This window comes from Strongyloides ratti, scaffold srae_scaffold0000001 (genome assembly GCF_001040885.1).
Source record: "Strongyloides ratti genome assembly S_ratti_ED321, scaffold srae_scaffold0000001".
Lineage (NCBI taxonomy): Eukaryota > Metazoa > Nematoda > Chromadorea > Rhabditida > Strongyloididae > Strongyloides > Strongyloides ratti.
In genome coordinates, this window is record NW_020171519.1 from 280,985 (window position 1) to 299,884 (window position 18,900).

At 22.0% G+C, this 18,900-nt stretch overlaps 5 protein-coding genes across 5 annotated transcripts; 4 read left to right on the forward strand and 1 right to left on the reverse strand.

Moving 5' to 3' along the window:
• Positions 1-960: 960 nt before the first annotated feature.
• SRAE_0000010000 (Zinc finger, C2H2 domain and Zinc finger,C2H2-like domain-containing protein) lies at positions 961-3,043 on the forward strand (the record flags this gene model as incomplete). Its single annotated transcript, XM_024645945.1, has 2 exons — positions 961-2,856; positions 2,906-3,043. The coding sequence occupies 2 exons, from the start codon at positions 961-963 to the stop codon at positions 3,041-3,043; spliced, it is 2,034 nt and encodes a 677-aa protein (XP_024500177.1).
• Positions 3,044-3,182: 139 nt separating this feature from the next.
• SRAE_0000010100 (Zinc finger, C2H2 domain and Zinc finger,C2H2-like domain-containing protein) lies at positions 3,183-5,312 on the forward strand (the record flags this gene model as incomplete). Its single annotated transcript, XM_024645946.1, has 2 exons — positions 3,183-3,449; positions 3,489-5,312. 2 exons carry the CDS (start codon positions 3,183-3,185, stop codon positions 5,310-5,312), a joined length of 2,091 nt encoding a protein of 696 aa, XP_024500178.1.
• Positions 5,313-7,362: 2,050 nt separating this feature from the next.
• SRAE_0000010200 (LD08669p) lies at positions 7,363-11,892 on the forward strand (the record flags this gene model as incomplete). The annotated part of the gene is made up of 5 exons (XM_024645947.1): positions 7,363-7,377; positions 9,987-9,991; positions 10,076-10,244; positions 10,287-11,705; positions 11,746-11,892. The coding sequence occupies 5 exons, from the start codon at positions 7,363-7,365 to the stop codon at positions 11,890-11,892; spliced, it is 1,755 nt and encodes a 584-aa protein (XP_024500179.1).
• Positions 11,893-15,023: 3,131 nt separating this feature from the next.
• Positions 15,024-15,824, reverse strand: SRAE_0000010300 (Eukaryotic translation initiation factor 4E type 2; the record flags this gene model as incomplete). The annotated part of the gene is made up of 3 exons (XM_024645948.1): positions 15,024-15,232; positions 15,274-15,610; positions 15,675-15,824. 3 exons carry the CDS (start codon positions 15,822-15,824, stop codon positions 15,024-15,026), a joined length of 696 nt encoding a protein of 231 aa, XP_024500180.1.
• A 1,152-nt stretch (positions 15,825-16,976) lies between these two features.
• On the forward strand, positions 16,977-18,800 carry SRAE_0000010400 (Putative phospholipase B-like 2; the record flags this gene model as incomplete). The annotated part of the gene is made up of 2 exons (XM_024645949.1): positions 16,977-17,019; positions 17,062-18,800. The coding sequence occupies 2 exons, from the start codon at positions 16,977-16,979 to the stop codon at positions 18,798-18,800; spliced, it is 1,782 nt and encodes a 593-aa protein (XP_024500181.1).
• Between the last annotated feature and the right edge of the window lie 100 nt (positions 18,801-18,900).

Genomic DNA, 18,900 nt, shown 5'->3' on the forward strand with positions numbered 1-18,900 from the left:
TTTTATTAAAAATTTCTCAAGTTAGTTTAAGATAATATTATTTAAATGGTACTAGTGTTTGCACTATCTTTTTATTAACAGTGCATAATTCAAGATTAATATAATTGATATCTACTAAAATAATAAAATATAATTATTAATCAGAATACTTTTTACCCATTTAAAAGTCAGTTAATAAAAAGCAGAAATATAATTTTCTGAAATTAATTTTAGAATATGAATTTTATCACATATTAAATAAAATAGATTATGATTAATATGGTACTTTATATTTTTAAAAAGTTATACATTAATATAAAATCCTTAATATTACTTTATTTATTAAAATGTTTCCAAATTTTTCATTTTTATTTCTTCAATACAACTTAGTAGTTAATATAAATTGAGAATATATTTTTCCAAATATAAATTACAAACTTTAGTATTATTATATATAAGAGAAAAAAAAATATCGATTAGTTCAAACCCAGATATAGTTTTAAATTAATAATGCATTTTTAAAATAAGTGATAGAAAAAATTATGTTAATAAGTAATAAAATTATGTAAATAGGATTAGATCTAGATTTAAATCTATTAAGATAAATTTATTAAAAAATTTTATTTTACCTAAAATCTATTTACAAAATATTTGAAGTATTTATTTAAAAATAAGTTACCATATTTTAAATTTCTTTAATATTAAATTTTGTAAACCTTTCATTATAGTTATAAACGTTCATGAATTATTTTTAATTTTTTAAATATGCATTTTTTCAATGTCAAAAAAACCGCGTAATTAACAAAAGATGTTTGGCATATTGACCTAACATTTTGAAACAAAAGTATATTACTAATTTTGTTTCTATTTCAAGAATTACTTTAAATACATTTTTAAAACAAATTAGGGAATTAATATTTGCATATTCTAAGAATGGATTTTTTTCAAAGGAACTCTTTTATTGATATACTTTCAGATAAAATGAACACTGATATATGTTCGAAAAATGCAGATTTTAATCTAAAGAATAGTGATAAACAATATAAATCAAATGAAAAATTAAATAAAGTCACTTCACTTTTAAGTTTTTTTTCAGAGACAACTACGGGTGGTTCATCAGGAGGGACAGAAATTGAAAATAAGAATGGTAATATTTCTGCTGAAGTTTCCCTATCTGAATTGACTGATATTTTCGGGTTAAAAAGCAATAGCAATAATGAAAATACAACAATTTCTCGGAAACGATCTAATACAGAAAGAAATATAACTGAAATTAAAAGAAACAGACTTTCTTCATCATTTTCAGAAATAGATAAAATGAATAACATTAGTATAGAAACAACTGTTAAAAATTTTAACAATACTTCATTAAGTGATTCTAAAGCATGTGAAATAATAAATAGTCAATTTAAAGATTCAATTTCAACTCTTCAAAAACCATGTTCTGGTGAAGAAGTAGCATTGTTATCTATAACACCTGCACCAGCACTAACTCCAAACTATATTAACCATCAAATGGAGAATAGCATATCTGGAAATCCATCTGATAATACGTCAGAATATTCTCTAGCAAAAGAAAATCCCTCAGAAGTTATGCCAAAATTAAAAGAACCCTCACCTATTTCACAACAAGAAATGTTTCTACCTCATGATAGCAATACTTTTGAAAAAAAGAAATGTGAATTCAGAACGTGTAGTTATTACTATAAAACAAATGAGGAGTATCGTTTTCACAATAAGGGTCATGTTATTTCTAGTTCTTTCAAATGTTCATATTGTGATCTTTCTTTTACTGGTTTAACTTATCTTTCACATCATGAAAAAATGTGGTGTACATTAAAAAATAATTTAGAAAAAGAATTACCAAAACCACTTGCTACAAGTACTCCAACTATTCCAAATGTAAGAAAAGAATACATTCCAAAACCTCAACCACAAAGAATTACTTTTCCCACAAATTTAAATGAAAAACAAATACAACAAGCACAACTTTATGATGCTTTATATACAAAATCAAATATAATTCCTACTAACAAGGATACATCAATACAAAATTTTAATCAACCTTTCATTAAACAATCTGGAAGAGATCCTTTTAGAACACCACATATTACAAACCGTTTTTATGTACCTGAAACAATAAACAAAAATAAACATTTAGAATTTTCAAAACCTGGATGTATTGTTTTACAAAATACGCAAGTTCCAGAACCTCGTTTATCTCAATTACCAAAACCTTCAATGACAACACCTATAAAATTAAATATATGTGAAATAAAATCTAAAAGAATATATTGTAAGGTTGAAACATGTGATTTTTCTACAGAAATTGAAACATTATATAGAGATCATTATTGTGAATTTCATAATGGTGAAACGAATGAAATTTGTGAATATTGTTCAAGTGGATTTTCAAACAAAAAAATTCTTAATCAACACAAGACTAAATATTGTAAAACTGCTGCAAGTTGTATAAAAAAATTACATACAGATCCAAGAGTTGATCCACATTTTTTGAAAAAATCTATTGAAAGAAAAATATTTGTTGATAGTGATAAACGAGAGATTTGTCTTTATCAATGTGAATTTAAAGGAACAAATGAATTAGATATGATAAATCATATTTCTATTTTTCATCAGGCTGAAGGAAGATTTCCATGTTCAACATGTGAATTAAAGTTTTCTTCAAATGATTTGTTGGCGGCACATGAAGAATTATATTGTTCAAAGACTTCTGAAAAAAGTATATCAAGAATAAAGGGTATGACTAATGATTACAAATGTCCACATATTACATGTAATTTTCGAACTCTTAATATTAAAAATTTTAAAGAACATTTAAATGGACATTCTGACAATTTTACTACCAGGCATTCCGTGAGTTTTCTATTTTGACATTTATTTATTTTTTTAATCTTATTTTTAGTGTAATAATTGTAAGCAATATTTTTTAAGTGAAGCAATTCTTGAAGAGCATTCTCAATTTCCTTGTTGTTACAAAAAAATTAAAAGAGATATAAATATTGTCAATTCTTTAATGGACATTTCATATGAAAATTGTTAAAAAAAATTTTTTTTATATAAATTGTATTTTTTTATATTATCATTTATTATTTTATTTATAAGGTTACTTCATTCCTTCATATTTCATTAATTTTATTTATAATATAAGTTTTTTTTGCTAAATATTTAGAGTATATATTATGACAGTTATTCGCTGTCCACCATCAGAACATGAATTTACAATTAAATACCAAGGTAAAACATATTACGGAGATTACAAAAGGATACGAAATGTGGCAAAACAGATTGGTATATCATCTCCAATCATGCATTATCCATATGTTTGTGAAGAAGAAGGTTGTAATATTAGATTTATGTTTCATGCTGATATAACTGAACATTATATATTACATCATAATATACCGAATCCAAAAATAGATTTTAAAAAACTAATATTTTTCTCTCATGTACGTTATATTTTAATTTAATTTTATTTTATTTTCTAGCGTTATACTCCTGAAGCTCGGAAAAATGATGGATTTTTTACACTTGATGAATTAATGAATTTTAATGAAAATGACTTTAAAAAATACAATGTTCTTTTTAATAAAAAAAAATCACCACCATGTAGTGATTCAGCTTTTTCAATAAAAAAGAAAAAGTCTGCTCCAAATATTGAAAAAATAGAAAATCTTCTTCATGATTTTGCCTCAACAGATGATGTAGAATATGAACCTGAAGAATCAAATGTTTTATCTTCCTTTGAAAACAAATCATTATCAAATTCTAAGACAGAATTGCATGATAATGACACAACTTTAAAAGATGACAAAATAAATAATGAAGAAACCATGGTAATTGATTTAACCAAAGCACCAGATGACTTAGATTCTGATGACGGCATTGAAATTTTAGCCACTTATGTAGGAAACAAAAATGAAACAAAATTCCACAAAATATTTCATTCACAATTAAATTCATCTAATAGAATTAGAAAATCATTAGATGTATCAAATAATTCTACAAAAGATTTAGATTCAAACCTTCCAGATGTAACTCTCAATAAATCTACAAAGGATAAAGAACTATTATTATCACCTATAAGTGATAAACAAACACAAGAAAAACCACTAAAACTAACACCAACAAAAGTTACAAGAGCTTCACCAATTTTACAAGTGAGGAATACAATTGTAGAAAAATCAAAATCACCTAAAATTTCCGTATGTAATGTAGTAAATGAAAACGAAAAGATAAATTCACCACAATTTTATAAATATAATACTCAAAATGTAGCATATCCACAACAAAATTTAAAATCCAAAGATCAAACATCAAAAGATCAAAAGGACGTTATGCAAAAAGTTACTCAAATATTACACGAAAACGCCCCAAAAAAAGTAACAGAAACTACGAGAAATTGTAGTGCTGATGGTATTGGTAACACAACTAATTTTAGCACTATTAAAGAGCATAGTGTCGAACAATCAAATGAAGTATCATGTTTCCCTCATAAAATCACTTGTTATGAGCAATCATCGTCAGAACAAATTACCAATGTTCCATCATCTACAAATAATACTCCTATGATAAAATTGAATGGAACTTCTAAACGTATGGATAAAATTTATTACTGTATATTTAGTGAAGATTGTAATTTTTTCACTAAATACAGAATTAATTATGAAAAACATATGTCTGATCATGCTATAATTAAATTTTTATTTAGATGCAATTCATGTCCATTAGTCTTTCAAACAGAGAATGTATTCATTGAACATAAAACAAAATATTGTGTTAAATCTGTTGGGCCAGTAAGGCCTTTACAACAACCTAGTATTCCTCGCCGTCAAGAATTTGTAAATTTAGCAAATTATTACGATTTAATTATGTGTCGTTATTCTGACATTTGTAGTTTTGTTTGCAATACAAATGAAGAATTAAGATATCATATTCAGGAACTTCATGATAATAATCAAACGTTATATACTTGTATGAAATGTAGTGCTTTATTTAAAGACAAAGTTTCTTTAGCTATACATTCAAGAAATTATTGTTGGAAAACAATGGAATTACAAATATCTGAAGGTAAATTAATGCATTGTAATGCAGAAAATTGTGATTTTTCAAGTTATTCTGTACCAGAATGGCATATTCATCTAGCTTCACATTTATATATTGGAGAAAAGACTCCATATGAATGTAGTAAATGTTATATATTTCTTGCTACAAAAACAGCAGAAGTAGAGCATGAAAGATATTTCTGTCATATTATTAAACCAAAACTTGTTGATCTTTCAAATAAGCATTATTACAATATGAAAGTTTAAATTCAATAATAATTGAATTTTTGAATAATCGTTCTGGTAATTTATATACATAAAAAATCTCAAAATTGAGAGTAATTTAATTATAATTTTTTTTTTGTAATTATTGTTAGAAAATAAACTTTTTTTAATATAAAATTTTGAAAAAGTGATTAAAGTAAATTTTACAATAATCAACTTTTAAAAAAAAACATAAAAATGAAATTTTAATTTTAGTATAGAGTTTATAATTTTATATCAATTGTAATTTATACAATAATAATTTTTTTTATAGCCATTTACCTTTTTTAGAATGTTAGTCTAACAATTTAAAAAAATTATATGATAATACTTCAAATCCCAGTAATTCAATTATATGAGATGCTGACTTTTTATATTTTAATAATTTAATGTATATATTATTTTTAAAATAATTTTGCAAAATTTATATTAAATAACTTTATCAATTTCATAAAATCCATTTAATTATATCATTTTAAATTCATTAAAAATATTCATTTTATTTAGCTTGAATTTTTTAAGAATAAATTGTAAAAGTAAAAATTACAAATAGTTTATTGAAAGAAATTTTATGAAAATTTGATTTATTTTGAATATGAATGAAAATAATCGTTAGATTTTAAAATTTTTTTGTAAGAACTTAATAAAAGTATCTAATATACAAAAAAAAATATTTTAAAGAAAAGTAAAGTTTATAAATAAAATTAATAAACTCTAATTGTTCTGTTTTTTTTGGATCTAATTTAATTGACTTGAATTTAACCGAATTGTATTTTTAATGATTATTATAGTAGAAATAAAAAAATTTCAATTACTTGATTAAAAATATATTAATTTTAGAAAAATAATATGATTTTATTTTTTTTATTAAAATTTAATTGTTTATTAATGTAATAGATACATTTTTTTTAATATGACAATTAATTTTAATATAAGTTTATTTAAAATAAAATTTAAACATTTATTTTTGTATAATAAGTAAATTAATATTATGACAAAATTATTTTATTTCAATATATTGTAAGATGTAAGAAAAATAAATATTTTTATGCTAATTTAGTCGTGACTTTTATTAGATGACGTGGAGAATTTAAAAACATTTAAAAAATATAAAAAAATTATTAAAAAATATATATTTCATTTTCTTAAGTTATTAAAATAAGACAATTTTTTTAGCTTTTTTTATCAACTTTTACTACTTTTTATATAATTAATATTTCATTTAAATTATAATAAAAGCTTGATAAATAAAAAACATGTAATAAAGTAATTTATTATTTAATACTATTAAATATATATAAAATATTATATCATGCTTAAATACTTTTTTCTAGTTATATATATAAACAATTACCTTGAATAAATATTTATTTTCAAAACACTTATAAAATATTCGTGTAACGTAAGAAAATTTATAAATTATTCACTATTCAATAATAATTACATAATTTTAGCATATATAATATTTACAATTTATTTTTTTTTATTATTGTTTAAAGAATAGAAAAGTTTGTATTTAAAAAAAAAATTAAAACTATAACAGATAGTTAAGAATTACTCAAAATAAACCTTGACAAATATTTCTTTAAAAATTACGTAGTTAAATAAACTTTTGTTAAATAAATGCGACTTATGTTTAACAATATTGATGTTGTGTTTTAAAAAAAAATTTAAAAAAATTTGTTTTAAAATCCCTTTTACCATTATTTTTCTCCTATTTTAATGTAGACATAAATTACCAGGCAACACAAACTACCACAAAAAGAAATTTTTTACGGTCGATTATAATATTAGTAATACTTTATAAACAGGTACTGGCAGCACTTTTTTTTTTGTAACCAGCTAAGTCCAGTCATCACACATAAAACTTAAAGCTTCTCACACACTTTTATATCTTTCCAGTCTAGTTTACTGTAATCACCAATATTTTATCAATCTCTTTTCTAATATATTCTATTATTCTCATTCTCAAAGATCTATTATGTTAGTGTTATATATATAATAATATTTTATTTATTTATATTTTTATAATTTATACTATATAATCATCAAAATGACAGGTAAATTAGTAAAATCTAAACCTAAAAATAAAATAAATAATATTATTTAGTAAAAAGATTTTGTATTAGTTAAGATATTAATGAAATAAAAATTAATATAAAAAGTTATCATTATCATTTTGTTAGTGGTAATTTGTCACTAATTTTTATTACTATTTTCTTTTATACATAATATATATGAAATAATATAGTAGACCCACAAAACATTTTATCATTAAATGAATGATGTTTAAATATAAATAAATTATTCTTTTGCAAAATTACTATGATGATTTTGATAATTTTTTCTACTCTAAATACCCAAGAAAAATCATTCAAATTTTATTAAGATTGTAGTTTAATTAATATAATATTAATCTTTTAAACATTTTGTTATTATCTCTTGATCACCTAATATTATAAAATATGTATATATTCTTATCATAATATTATTATTTTCAACTTTTTAATATATAAAAATAGTTATTTTATAATAATAATTAAAAGAAATTGATATATATAATATTCTTATTTTATTATTGAATATTAATTTATATAATAAATATAAATAAACACTGATTAATTACATGTTTTAAATTTATATATATTAATTAGTTAATTTTCATAAATTAATTTTTATACTTTTTAATATTTAATTAAACGAAAAAAAAAGATAATTTTTTTATCATTTAAACAACTTAATGTATTTCAATAATTATATTTCTTTATAATTATCAATAAAAAGATTAGATGAATAAAAGTAATACTAGTACTTAAATATATAATATCCACAAATGTAAAACATGACATATATTGTATATATTTCTGTTTTATCTATCTCTCTTTTTGACAGTACTTTATATATTAAAATATATATATATATACACACATCATATCTTACACCAATATTTAACTATATAAAAGGATATTATATTTACTTTTCCAATATGTTTAAATACATTACGATTTCTAAATTCTAATTCTCCACGTCACATTTTATTCTTTTTTATTCATAATATAAAAATAACTTTTTTTTTTATAATACCTTCTTATAACAATGTTTAAAATAAAAATTTATAATAAGAACTATGATTTTTTTATACTATATATTTTTATAACAGGAAATATTTCGTTAACAAAATTTAATTGTTTTTAAATCCTGTTTTATCATTTTATCACATTAACACTTATAGTATGACGTCATTTATTTATTCATATTTTTTAACACTTATTCTTAATATTTTTTTTCAATTATTATTGTTACAAAAAAAAAATATAATCTAATATTCTTTTTTATAAGATAGGTTTTATTCCCTCTTTTCATGTTTTATTTAAAAAAAAAGAAGAATTAAAGTACATTAAAGAATATATACTAATATTGTCCTTGTATGTTACTTTTTTTTACCATTCTCTTCGATTAAATTCAATATAATAACTATAAAAATAATCACTTCATTATTTTTACAGCCGTATGAACTTTTTTACCCTACTAAAATAATCATCTTTATTTTTTATAAAATAACAACTACAATATATATATTAGTGTTTTTGTAATTTTTTTATACTATTATTTTTGTCTTAGTCACATTTTAATTTATCTTTTATTTATAAATGTTACCTAAGCTTATTTCTTATTTTATTTATTTCCTCCTTTTTTTTATATATTAAAAAATAATTTTTATTGTAAAAACATATTTATATAATAAAAGCAAAAAATCTTGTTTTATACAATTATATTGTAATTTATAATACAATATAAATCTTTCGTACTATTTCTTTAAATTATTAAAAATCTTATAATATTTGTGTAACGTAATTTTAAAATAATATATTTTATTAAATTAATAAACTAAATTTGAGAGTTTTTTTTTTTACTATTTTAATTATATTTAAATACATTCATTACTTATTATCACGTGATTTTTTAAATAAAAATTAAAAATTAATCATAAAATAAAATTAAAAATCATTTTATGGTAATTAAAGGTAACTCTTTCAATTTTTTAAATAGCTTTAAGTATCAAGAAAATATGTAAATTGTTAAAAATATAAAAAGATATTATAAAAAAATATAAAAATTCTTACTTTTTATTATTACAATTACTTTTAATATAAATGTAAACATTATATTATATTAAAATTGACATATTTAAATGACAAAAATATTTTATGGCAAAAATAATTTTAAAAAATAAATTTATCTTTATTTTTAAATAAATAATTGTAAGAATGTACTTATTATATTATTTTTATTAATATTATTTATAATTCTTCTACTATATAATATAGTTATTGTCTTAAGACGCAAATAACACTTAAAAGCAACTTTTATTTTGGAAGCGCGACACCACTATGCATACACACCAACTAACATATCAAATTTGGTTCCTCTTTTACTTTGCCATTTCCTATATATACCCCGACTATTGATTATTTATTCGATTTTCTTTACCACCTTCATTTCTCAATAGACATCATTTTATCTCTCTGTAAATTTTTTTTTTATTTATACTATAATTTTCACAATTTATCTTCATTTTATTTTTATGTTTTTCAAAACATTTTTTTATTATGTTTTTTTTTATTTGTAAACGGTATTATATTGTCTTTGTGATTTGGTTTGTCAAAAATGTTGTAGGATTTGTGGGAATTCATTGATATATGATAAACTATGGTTATGTGAAATTTTTTGTTAAAAAAATTTATTATAATATATGTTTTTTTTAGAACATTAATTCTCCTTTTTTTTATTTCTTTCCAACTATTATTTTGTAATGTACATGATTTTTTAAAAATGGATGTAAGAGACTCGACCACAGAAGCAATTGAGAATGATCATCATGCGTTTGAGATGGCTGAGAGCGATCATTCTGAATCTCATTCTTCATCATTTACGGTATGTTTTGTTTTCTATAAATTTATATTTTTTAATAAAAAGAAATATTTCCAGGGTTCTTCAACAACATATCTAATGTCTTCATTAACACTAAAAGAAAGTGATGCATCTCAATTTGAACCAACCGAAGATTATATCAACTCTTATGAGAGTGTACTACAACAAACGAGAAGTTGGAAAATACCTGAGCAAATGGATTTTTTAAAGCGTCTTTTCACAACAATGTCTCATGAACATCTTGGTATGGTTGAGGGTATTCTACTACCTATGCTCCAACGAGATTTTATTAATTTACTGCCACGGCATTTAGCAGAAAATATACTTTCTTACCTTCATGCGGAAGAATTAAAAAGTTGTGAAATGGTTAGCAAAGTGTGGAAACATACAATTGCACAGGGATTATTATGGAAAAAATTAATAGAAAGGAAAGTTTTAACAAATGACCTGTGGAAAGGGTTATCTAGAAGACGTGATTGGGGAAGGTTTCTATTTAGGACAACGAAAGAAGTTGCAGTTATATTAGCAATGGATGATGGATTAAATAGTGATAAGACTGCTCTTATAGCTAGTAGAATTGATGAAATCACAAAATATCAAAGTAATTTTTTCCGTACATTATATCCTAAAATTACACAAGAAATTGAAAAAGTTGAGCAAAATTGGTTGACAGGAAATTATTCACTGACAAGAATAAATTGTAATTCAGAAACCAGTAAAGGTGTCTATTGTCTTCAGTATGATGATAATAAAATTGTTTCTGGACTAAGAGATAATACTATTAAAATTTGGAGAAGACCTGATAATATTTGTGAAAGAACACTTGTTGGACATACAGGATCTGTTCTTTGCTTACAGTATGATGATAAAATGATTGCTTCTGGCAGCTCAGATGCAACTGTCAGAATTTGGAATGTCAATACAGGTGAATTAATTTCATCTCTTATTCATCACTGCGAAGCTGTTCTCCATTTACGATTTCAAAATAATGTTATGGTAACATGCTCAAAAGATAGAAGTATTGCAGTTTGGGATGTAAAATCACCTAATGATATTACTTTAAGAAGAGTTCTTGTTGGTCATAGAGCTGCAGTGAATGTTATTGACTTTGATGATAGATACATTGTTAGTGCATCTGGAGATAGAACTATCAAAATATGGAGCATTAAGACATGTGAATTTGTAAGGACCTTATCAGGTCATAGACGTGGTATTGCTTGTTTACAATTTAGAGATAAACATATTGTATCCGGAAGTAGTGATAATACAATAAAAATATGGGATATCGAAAGTGGTTCTTGCATTAGAACATTAGAAGGACATGAAGAATTAGTTAGATGTATTCGATTTGACAATCATCGCATTATTTCTGGAGCTTATGATGGTAAAATTAAAGTATGGGATTTAAAAGCTGCATTGGATAGCAAATCTTCACCATCTCAATTATGTATTCAAACTTTAAGTGTAAGTTTATTTTATTTATATTTATTTACATTTTTTTTAGAAACATACGGGTCGTGTATTCCGTCTTCAATTTGACGCTTTTCAAATAGTCTCTTCGTCTCATGATGATACAATCCTTATTTGGGATTTTCTTAATTCTGAACCACAAAGTGATCCCTCGGAGTCAGATGCTTCACTCTCAGGATAGAATTATATTTTAAAACAATATCCTTAACGAATGTACTTTTTATCCTATATATATATAGGCGAGAAATGAGATGTGAAAATGTTTTTCGATTTTTTAATTTTTAATAAATTTTTCTAAGATAAAAAATGCGCTGATAACAAAAAGTACAGTTTATTTTTTCAAAGAATTTCGTTTTCATATAAATATATCAGCAAAAAATGCATAATTAGCATTTGCTGTAACATGATTTATTCAAGTGAAACTGGGCTTAAGGGTAGAAAAAGGTTGGAAAGAACATTTGTAATGATAACTTTTTGTAAAAAAATAATTTTAAAGCTTGATGTGAGATTTTGAAACTATACATAAAATTTTTAAAAGTTTTTAATTTAAAAAAAAAACTACTTATAAATGAAAACATGTCGGGGCAATTCTCTTCTTTATATTTTGAATATTACATAATTTTTAATATCTTTTTTCGTTCTTGAAATGTTTTAAGATAACAAAAAATTTTTGTAATAATTTTAATGTATTTTTGTACTTTTAATAAATTAATTTTTTCAAAATTATGACAAAAGCATGTTATGCATTTTTTTTATATTTATAATGAAATAAATATTACTAGAAGTGGACATTTATTTTTTGAGATGTAGAATAAAAAGCAATTATTGTCATATTAGTATTTTTTTAATTTTAAAGCTATAAAAACATTTTATAAAATTTGTTTTAAAAAAAAAGTTTCTTAGAAAATTTTGTTGTCTACAATTTAAAAAAAGTTTAAGAAACAATATTGTTATTTAATATATAAAATAAGGATAAATTTTAATTCAATATTTTTATAAATATTTGTAAAAAAATTGAAAATAAAATATATATTTTAAACTGAAGATGATGGTGAAATTTGTGTTTCTTTTTGCGTATTATCTAACACAGTGAAAAAAAAATTAATTATTAGGAATCGGAAACTAAAATGGATTCTAAAAATGAACTACCTTCAGAAAAAAATTGATAACTGCTTTTAAAATATATATTTTAACAAGAAAATTTTGCTAAACAATAGAAAAGATTTTGAACTACTTCATTCTAATCAGTCAAAGTGAAATATTTATTTTTTTAAGTACACCTCGATCATAAAAATGTCATTAAAGAAAAATACATAAAAAAATTATAGATATTTATTAAAAATAAAAAGAAGAAAATATAACTTTGAAGAGCGATACAATTATCAAAAAAAATTTAGGTAAAAAAAGTTTGATTTATCGCTTTTTAATAAAAAAAAAAGTGATAGTAAATAAACAGCCTCACTAATCTGCCTGTAAATAAATATTTTTGCAATAAAAAATTTAATGTTTATAAGGAAAAAAAATTTTTTTTTTTTTTTTTAAAATTTTAATAATTAATTTTTAGTACTATTTAAAATTAAAAAAGTTTAATTATAAACTATATAGTTAACGGAAAGGAAGTACCAACAAATAAAAGTAAAGTAGTTATTTATTTATCATGCTTTACTAAGTATTTTATATTAGCGTACCGTAGTCATATAATTCCATTGTAAAAATTATGAATTTAAAATAAATTTTTTAGAAATTTGTTTTCATAAATTTTTTTGAAATATGTGCACTAAAATATTAGATAATTTTTAAATACATATGTTTTTTACAAATTTCTTACTTACTGTATAGTAAAATGTTTTAAACATTTTAAGTAAAGATAAAAATTTATCAAATAAAATGTTATAAATTATCAATGTTCTTTCTAGCGTAATTATTTACTACTAATGTACTTATATTTTTAATTTATCAATTTTACTGGTTATAATTTTTGACCTTTTGTCTAAATACTTTTTTTTATTTAATAATGCCATAAATAATTTTTCATAACAAATATTTACAATAATTTTTTGATTAAAAATTTTGTAAAAAATTTAATTATAATATAAATCATAAATAAATAAGTTTTTTAACTTTAAAATCTTTTTAGAAAAAAATGTCTTAAATAAGGTAAACAATAGATCATTACATTCAAAAAATAAATGTCAACTGTATTGATACTATTGAGACATTTCTGAATTATGTTGTAAATCATCTGCAGTTGAAAAAAGTAATAAAATTCTGTAAATGAGCACCTAGAATCATGGAACTAAATGTACTAGGTTTCTTAGCATTTTAAATATATAGCATTTTATAAATGTTTTAAAAATTTCTATCGTTCTTGAGATGCATTACTTATAATTTTATGCATCTAATTTACTGTCATTATTTTTTATAATTTACTAACAGTTAAAGATATGATAATATTTTGATAGTAGACGCTACATGGAAACTAATTTGTGATCGAATCCAAAAATCAATTTGTAATTATGTCTTTTTTTGAAGCAAGATATAATGAAAGGCGGAAATTTTTTTCTAAATATTCAGTTACCGACTTTTCATATCTCGAATGAAACTAATTACATAGTAATATGATAAGTTTCATCTGATCTTTCTTAAAAAATTATTTTATAGTAAATTATCATCGTAAAAAAATATTTTCAACTTGATCTGAAGCATAAGTAGTAAAATAAATAGCTAATTTAAAATTTATAAAATAAAATTGCACTTATCTGATAGTCCTTAAAAAATATAAATTTTAAACATATTCATAACTATACTATAAAAAAATTTGAAAAGTTTTGACAAATTAAAAGTAAAACTGCATTTGAGAAAATATCAGTTTATCTGATAATTATTTTTTGCGTGTATAACTTTTAAAAATTTTTTTGTCTAGTATATTAATTTTTCTTTAAATTTTTATTCATATTAATCACATTTATTATTATTTAAATTTAGTAAAATTTTAAAATTACATTACATAAAATCTTCATTTCAAACCAACATTATTTAAGACTTCTTTTTATATTGATAATTTGAATTTTTAATAGTAATAATAAAGAAGTATTGTATATTTTTATTTGTATTTAAAACTAATTAAAAATTTATTTTTGTTTGACAAAAAAAATATATAACCAAATATTATATAATAGTAATCTAAAAGTTTTTCAAAAATTTCTATTTAATTTTTCATGATTTACAAAGTATTAATTTTTTTTTAAAATTTATTATATGATATTATAATGATAGTTTACAGTCAAAAAAGAAACCCTTTACTTTTTTTTTTTAAAAACAATGTACAAAAGTATCTTCTTTATGTTTCATGAAACGTATACGAGTATCGTCATCAAGATCTAAGTATGTTTTTAAATCAAATACCAGGTTATTTAATTTTTCTCTCTTATTAGCATCATTTACCCATACGGATATTACTAAATTATTTCTTTTAACGGATAATACTATTCCTGATATTAAAGAATCATGAAAATTACTTCCTAAAAATTTCATATATTTAATTATGTTAAATTTAACATACCTAAAAATGCTAGTAACATTTTTTCCCAATGTAAATCTGCTAATGTATCTTTTTTTTTATATGTTATCATAAAACGTCCACCATATACATTACCAGGATCTTCCCATAATGGTTTTATTCCATCTTTAAAAATATGAATATAACAACGTGATTTTATTTCTGTTGGTCTTTGCATATGTAAAATTACTCTCCAAAATTGTTCCCATGATTTGAATATAGCAATTGGTGTAGTAAGATGTTCATAATTATCCCATTCAACTTCTGGTGTTTTAACAAAAGATGATAACAAAAATTCATGTTTCAATAAATGATCGTTTGGTGATGGTTTAGATTGGGGCTAAATATAATTTTAATATTATAAAATATTTAAATATATATATATATATATATATAAAACATACAACAACTAAAATATTATTATTTTGAATAGAATCATTCTGAATTTTTGAATGACCATAACTGTTATCATTATTTATATCATTGCAAAAGTCTTCATTATCCCATGAAGACATAACAGAACTTCCTGTACTACTACCGTTTTCAGCAACCATAATAATATATTTAATATTATAGAATCTTTTAAATAAGTTAAACTACAGAAATATTTTGATAAATATTAGGATGTATGTGATGTATGCAAAAATAATACATAAAAAAAATATTTAAATTACTTAAAGTATACACTTTTATAAAAATTTTTTTTTTATTATTGATAACGATAAGAAGAATATATTATCATTAAATGTTATAACAATAATTATAAATTTGATTTTGTGGGACATAGTTTATTTAATTTAAGAAGAAGATAATCGCGCTAGGAGTGTAACTTAATTTTTAGTTATTCTGTTATCAAAAAGTTATATTAAATGCCTGTTTTAAGATACTACAACTTCCAACATAAAATATCTATGGGTCCAATTTTAATTATATCTTGCTTGTTTGTATTGATAAATGAAGAAATATTATATAAAAAATTGTAATTTAAAAATATTATTAAAATAATAAAAAAAATTTTCTTTGTTATTTTTGATAAGAAAAATGATAAAATATATTTTTAACATTGTTATTTATGAATATATTCATAAAAAAATTCGATATTTTTAATATTTGTTGGATGAATAAAAGTATTATCTTCTCAGGAAATGGTATATTTTTTAGATTAAAAAAAAATTTATCTTTATTTTAAGAAATTAATTTTAATAAAATGAAAGATATATCTTTAGATAAATAGGTTTTAGTATTAAAAAAATATATATAGTGATTTAATATTTTGTGACAGAAATATCATTTTGTAAACTGATAAAGAATAAAATTTCAATACATATATTTAATTAATTTTTATTTTTCTCTTTTAATATAAATATATATTTATTTTAACAATATTACTTTAATTTAAAATATTCATTAAATTATAACTGTATTTGTTAATATTATTTTAACAAAAAAAGATAAGTTTTATGTTGTAAAAGAGAAACAAATAGATTGATAACAAAAGTATTCTATTATACTTCTCTTTTTAAATTTAACATAGAGAATGCACATTAAAACTTTATCTAAAAAAAAAAGAGACTGATATGAATGGTAGGAGAATAGATAGATAAATAACTAAGATCATGAAACAATTTAAACTGAAATAGTATATAATCTCCCTATTTTTGATGAATAGCTTATAACTTTTGATTAATAGTTGGTATTACATCGTTATGCTATTTTTCAATAACCTTCTTTTTGCAGTACTATTTTCTGGTAACTTTTTTTTTACATTAAAAAAATAATAATTTTTTTTAGCTTCTTTGACATATGCTAAATATGCAAATTTTGAAAGAAACTTTTTCCGAGTAAATAGAAATTCTGATGACATATCAGGGGACTGGGACAATACTATTGTCCCTGATGATTTTGATGAAACAGGAACTGATAAATTATACAGAGTTAAATCAGCTTGCTTTTCACCATCTACTTCTAAATATTATATTGTTGATGGTAATGTTTGTAATGGTGAAGAACTTTTGGTTGCTACTGGAAGATTTAAGAACGCAATTAATATAACAGGATGGTCAAATTTTGAAGTTGAAACATTTAATACTGTTGAACCACATGAACAAGCTTATGCTGCAGGATTCCTTGAAGGTAATATGACACATGGACTTCTTTCAAATCATATTCAAAATTCTGTTGAAAGTTATTGTAATGGATTTTCTCAATATTGTGAACGATTAAAACCATATCTTAAAGAAAGTTTTGATTGGGTTAAATCTGAAATTAAAATACGTCCAGCCGATGACATTTATTGGAGTGCTGTAAAAAGAGTATACTATCAGCTATCTGGTATTATTGCAGGTTATGATAAAAAAGAATTTACTCCTAATTTATATTGGGGTTATCATCCTATTCTTATTATCAATCTTGGTGGTGATTTATATGACTTAGAGAGGAAGTTTAATAAAACAAAAGATACTGTAGATAATAGACTTCCAGACTCTGGTAAATGTTCAGGTTTTGTAAAACTTGCTCCAAATAATGCTGATCTTTTTATTTCTCAAGTTACAATGTCTGGTTATCAAATGATGACAAGAGTTTTAAAGTTATACAAATTTGCCTATGATAAACATGAATTCCCTGGACATACATCAACATTTGCCTCATATCCTGGTATGTTATATTCGTCAGATGACTTTGCTCTAATATCTAATGGATTGGCTATTATTGAAACAACTATTAATGTTTTTAACAATACTCTTTATAATCAAACAATACCAAAAGAACAACTTCATTGTTGGGTTAGAGCAATTGTTTCAAATCAATTAGCTAGAAATGGTAGAGAATGGTGTGAAATCTTTAGTAAATATAACAGTGGAACATATAATAATCAATGGGTTGTTGTTGATTATAAAAAATTTACACCATATAAACCACTTCCAAAATATGGTGTTCTTTATGTTCTTGAACAACTTCCTGGAGTTTCATATTATAAAGATGTTACATGGTATCTAATGAAATATTCATATTTTGCTTCATACAATATTCCATTCTACCGTCCAATAACTAAGTTATCAGGATTTTTAAATAAATCAGAAACTACTGGATCATGGTTTTCTTGGAAAAATGCTCCACGTGCAAAAATTTTTGCTCGTGAACATCATAAAGTAAAGAATCTCGATACTCTTAAAACTCTTATGAGATACAATGATTATACACATGAAGAATTTTCAAAATGTAATTGTACACCACCATATTCTGCTGAAGCTGCTATTTCTGCAAGAGGAGATTTAAATCCAAAAGATGGAAAGTATGAATTCCCTGGTCAAGGTCATAATAATCATGGAGCACTCGATTACAAAGGAACTAATTTTAAACTTTTTCAAAATTTAACTTTCCGCGCAATTTCTTCTCCAGCATATGATCAAGTACCAGCATTCAAATGGTCTAATTTTGATATGAAAGATACTATTAAACACATAGGACATCCAGATGAATGGAAATTTTCTGAAATTGAAATCCAATGGGAAACAAATATAGGTAATTAATAAGTGTATTTAATTAATTTAATAATATATTTTGTTAAAAAAAGAAAATAAAAAAAGCTACTTTATTTTTTTTTTGTTATATAAATTGTATTTTTTTAAA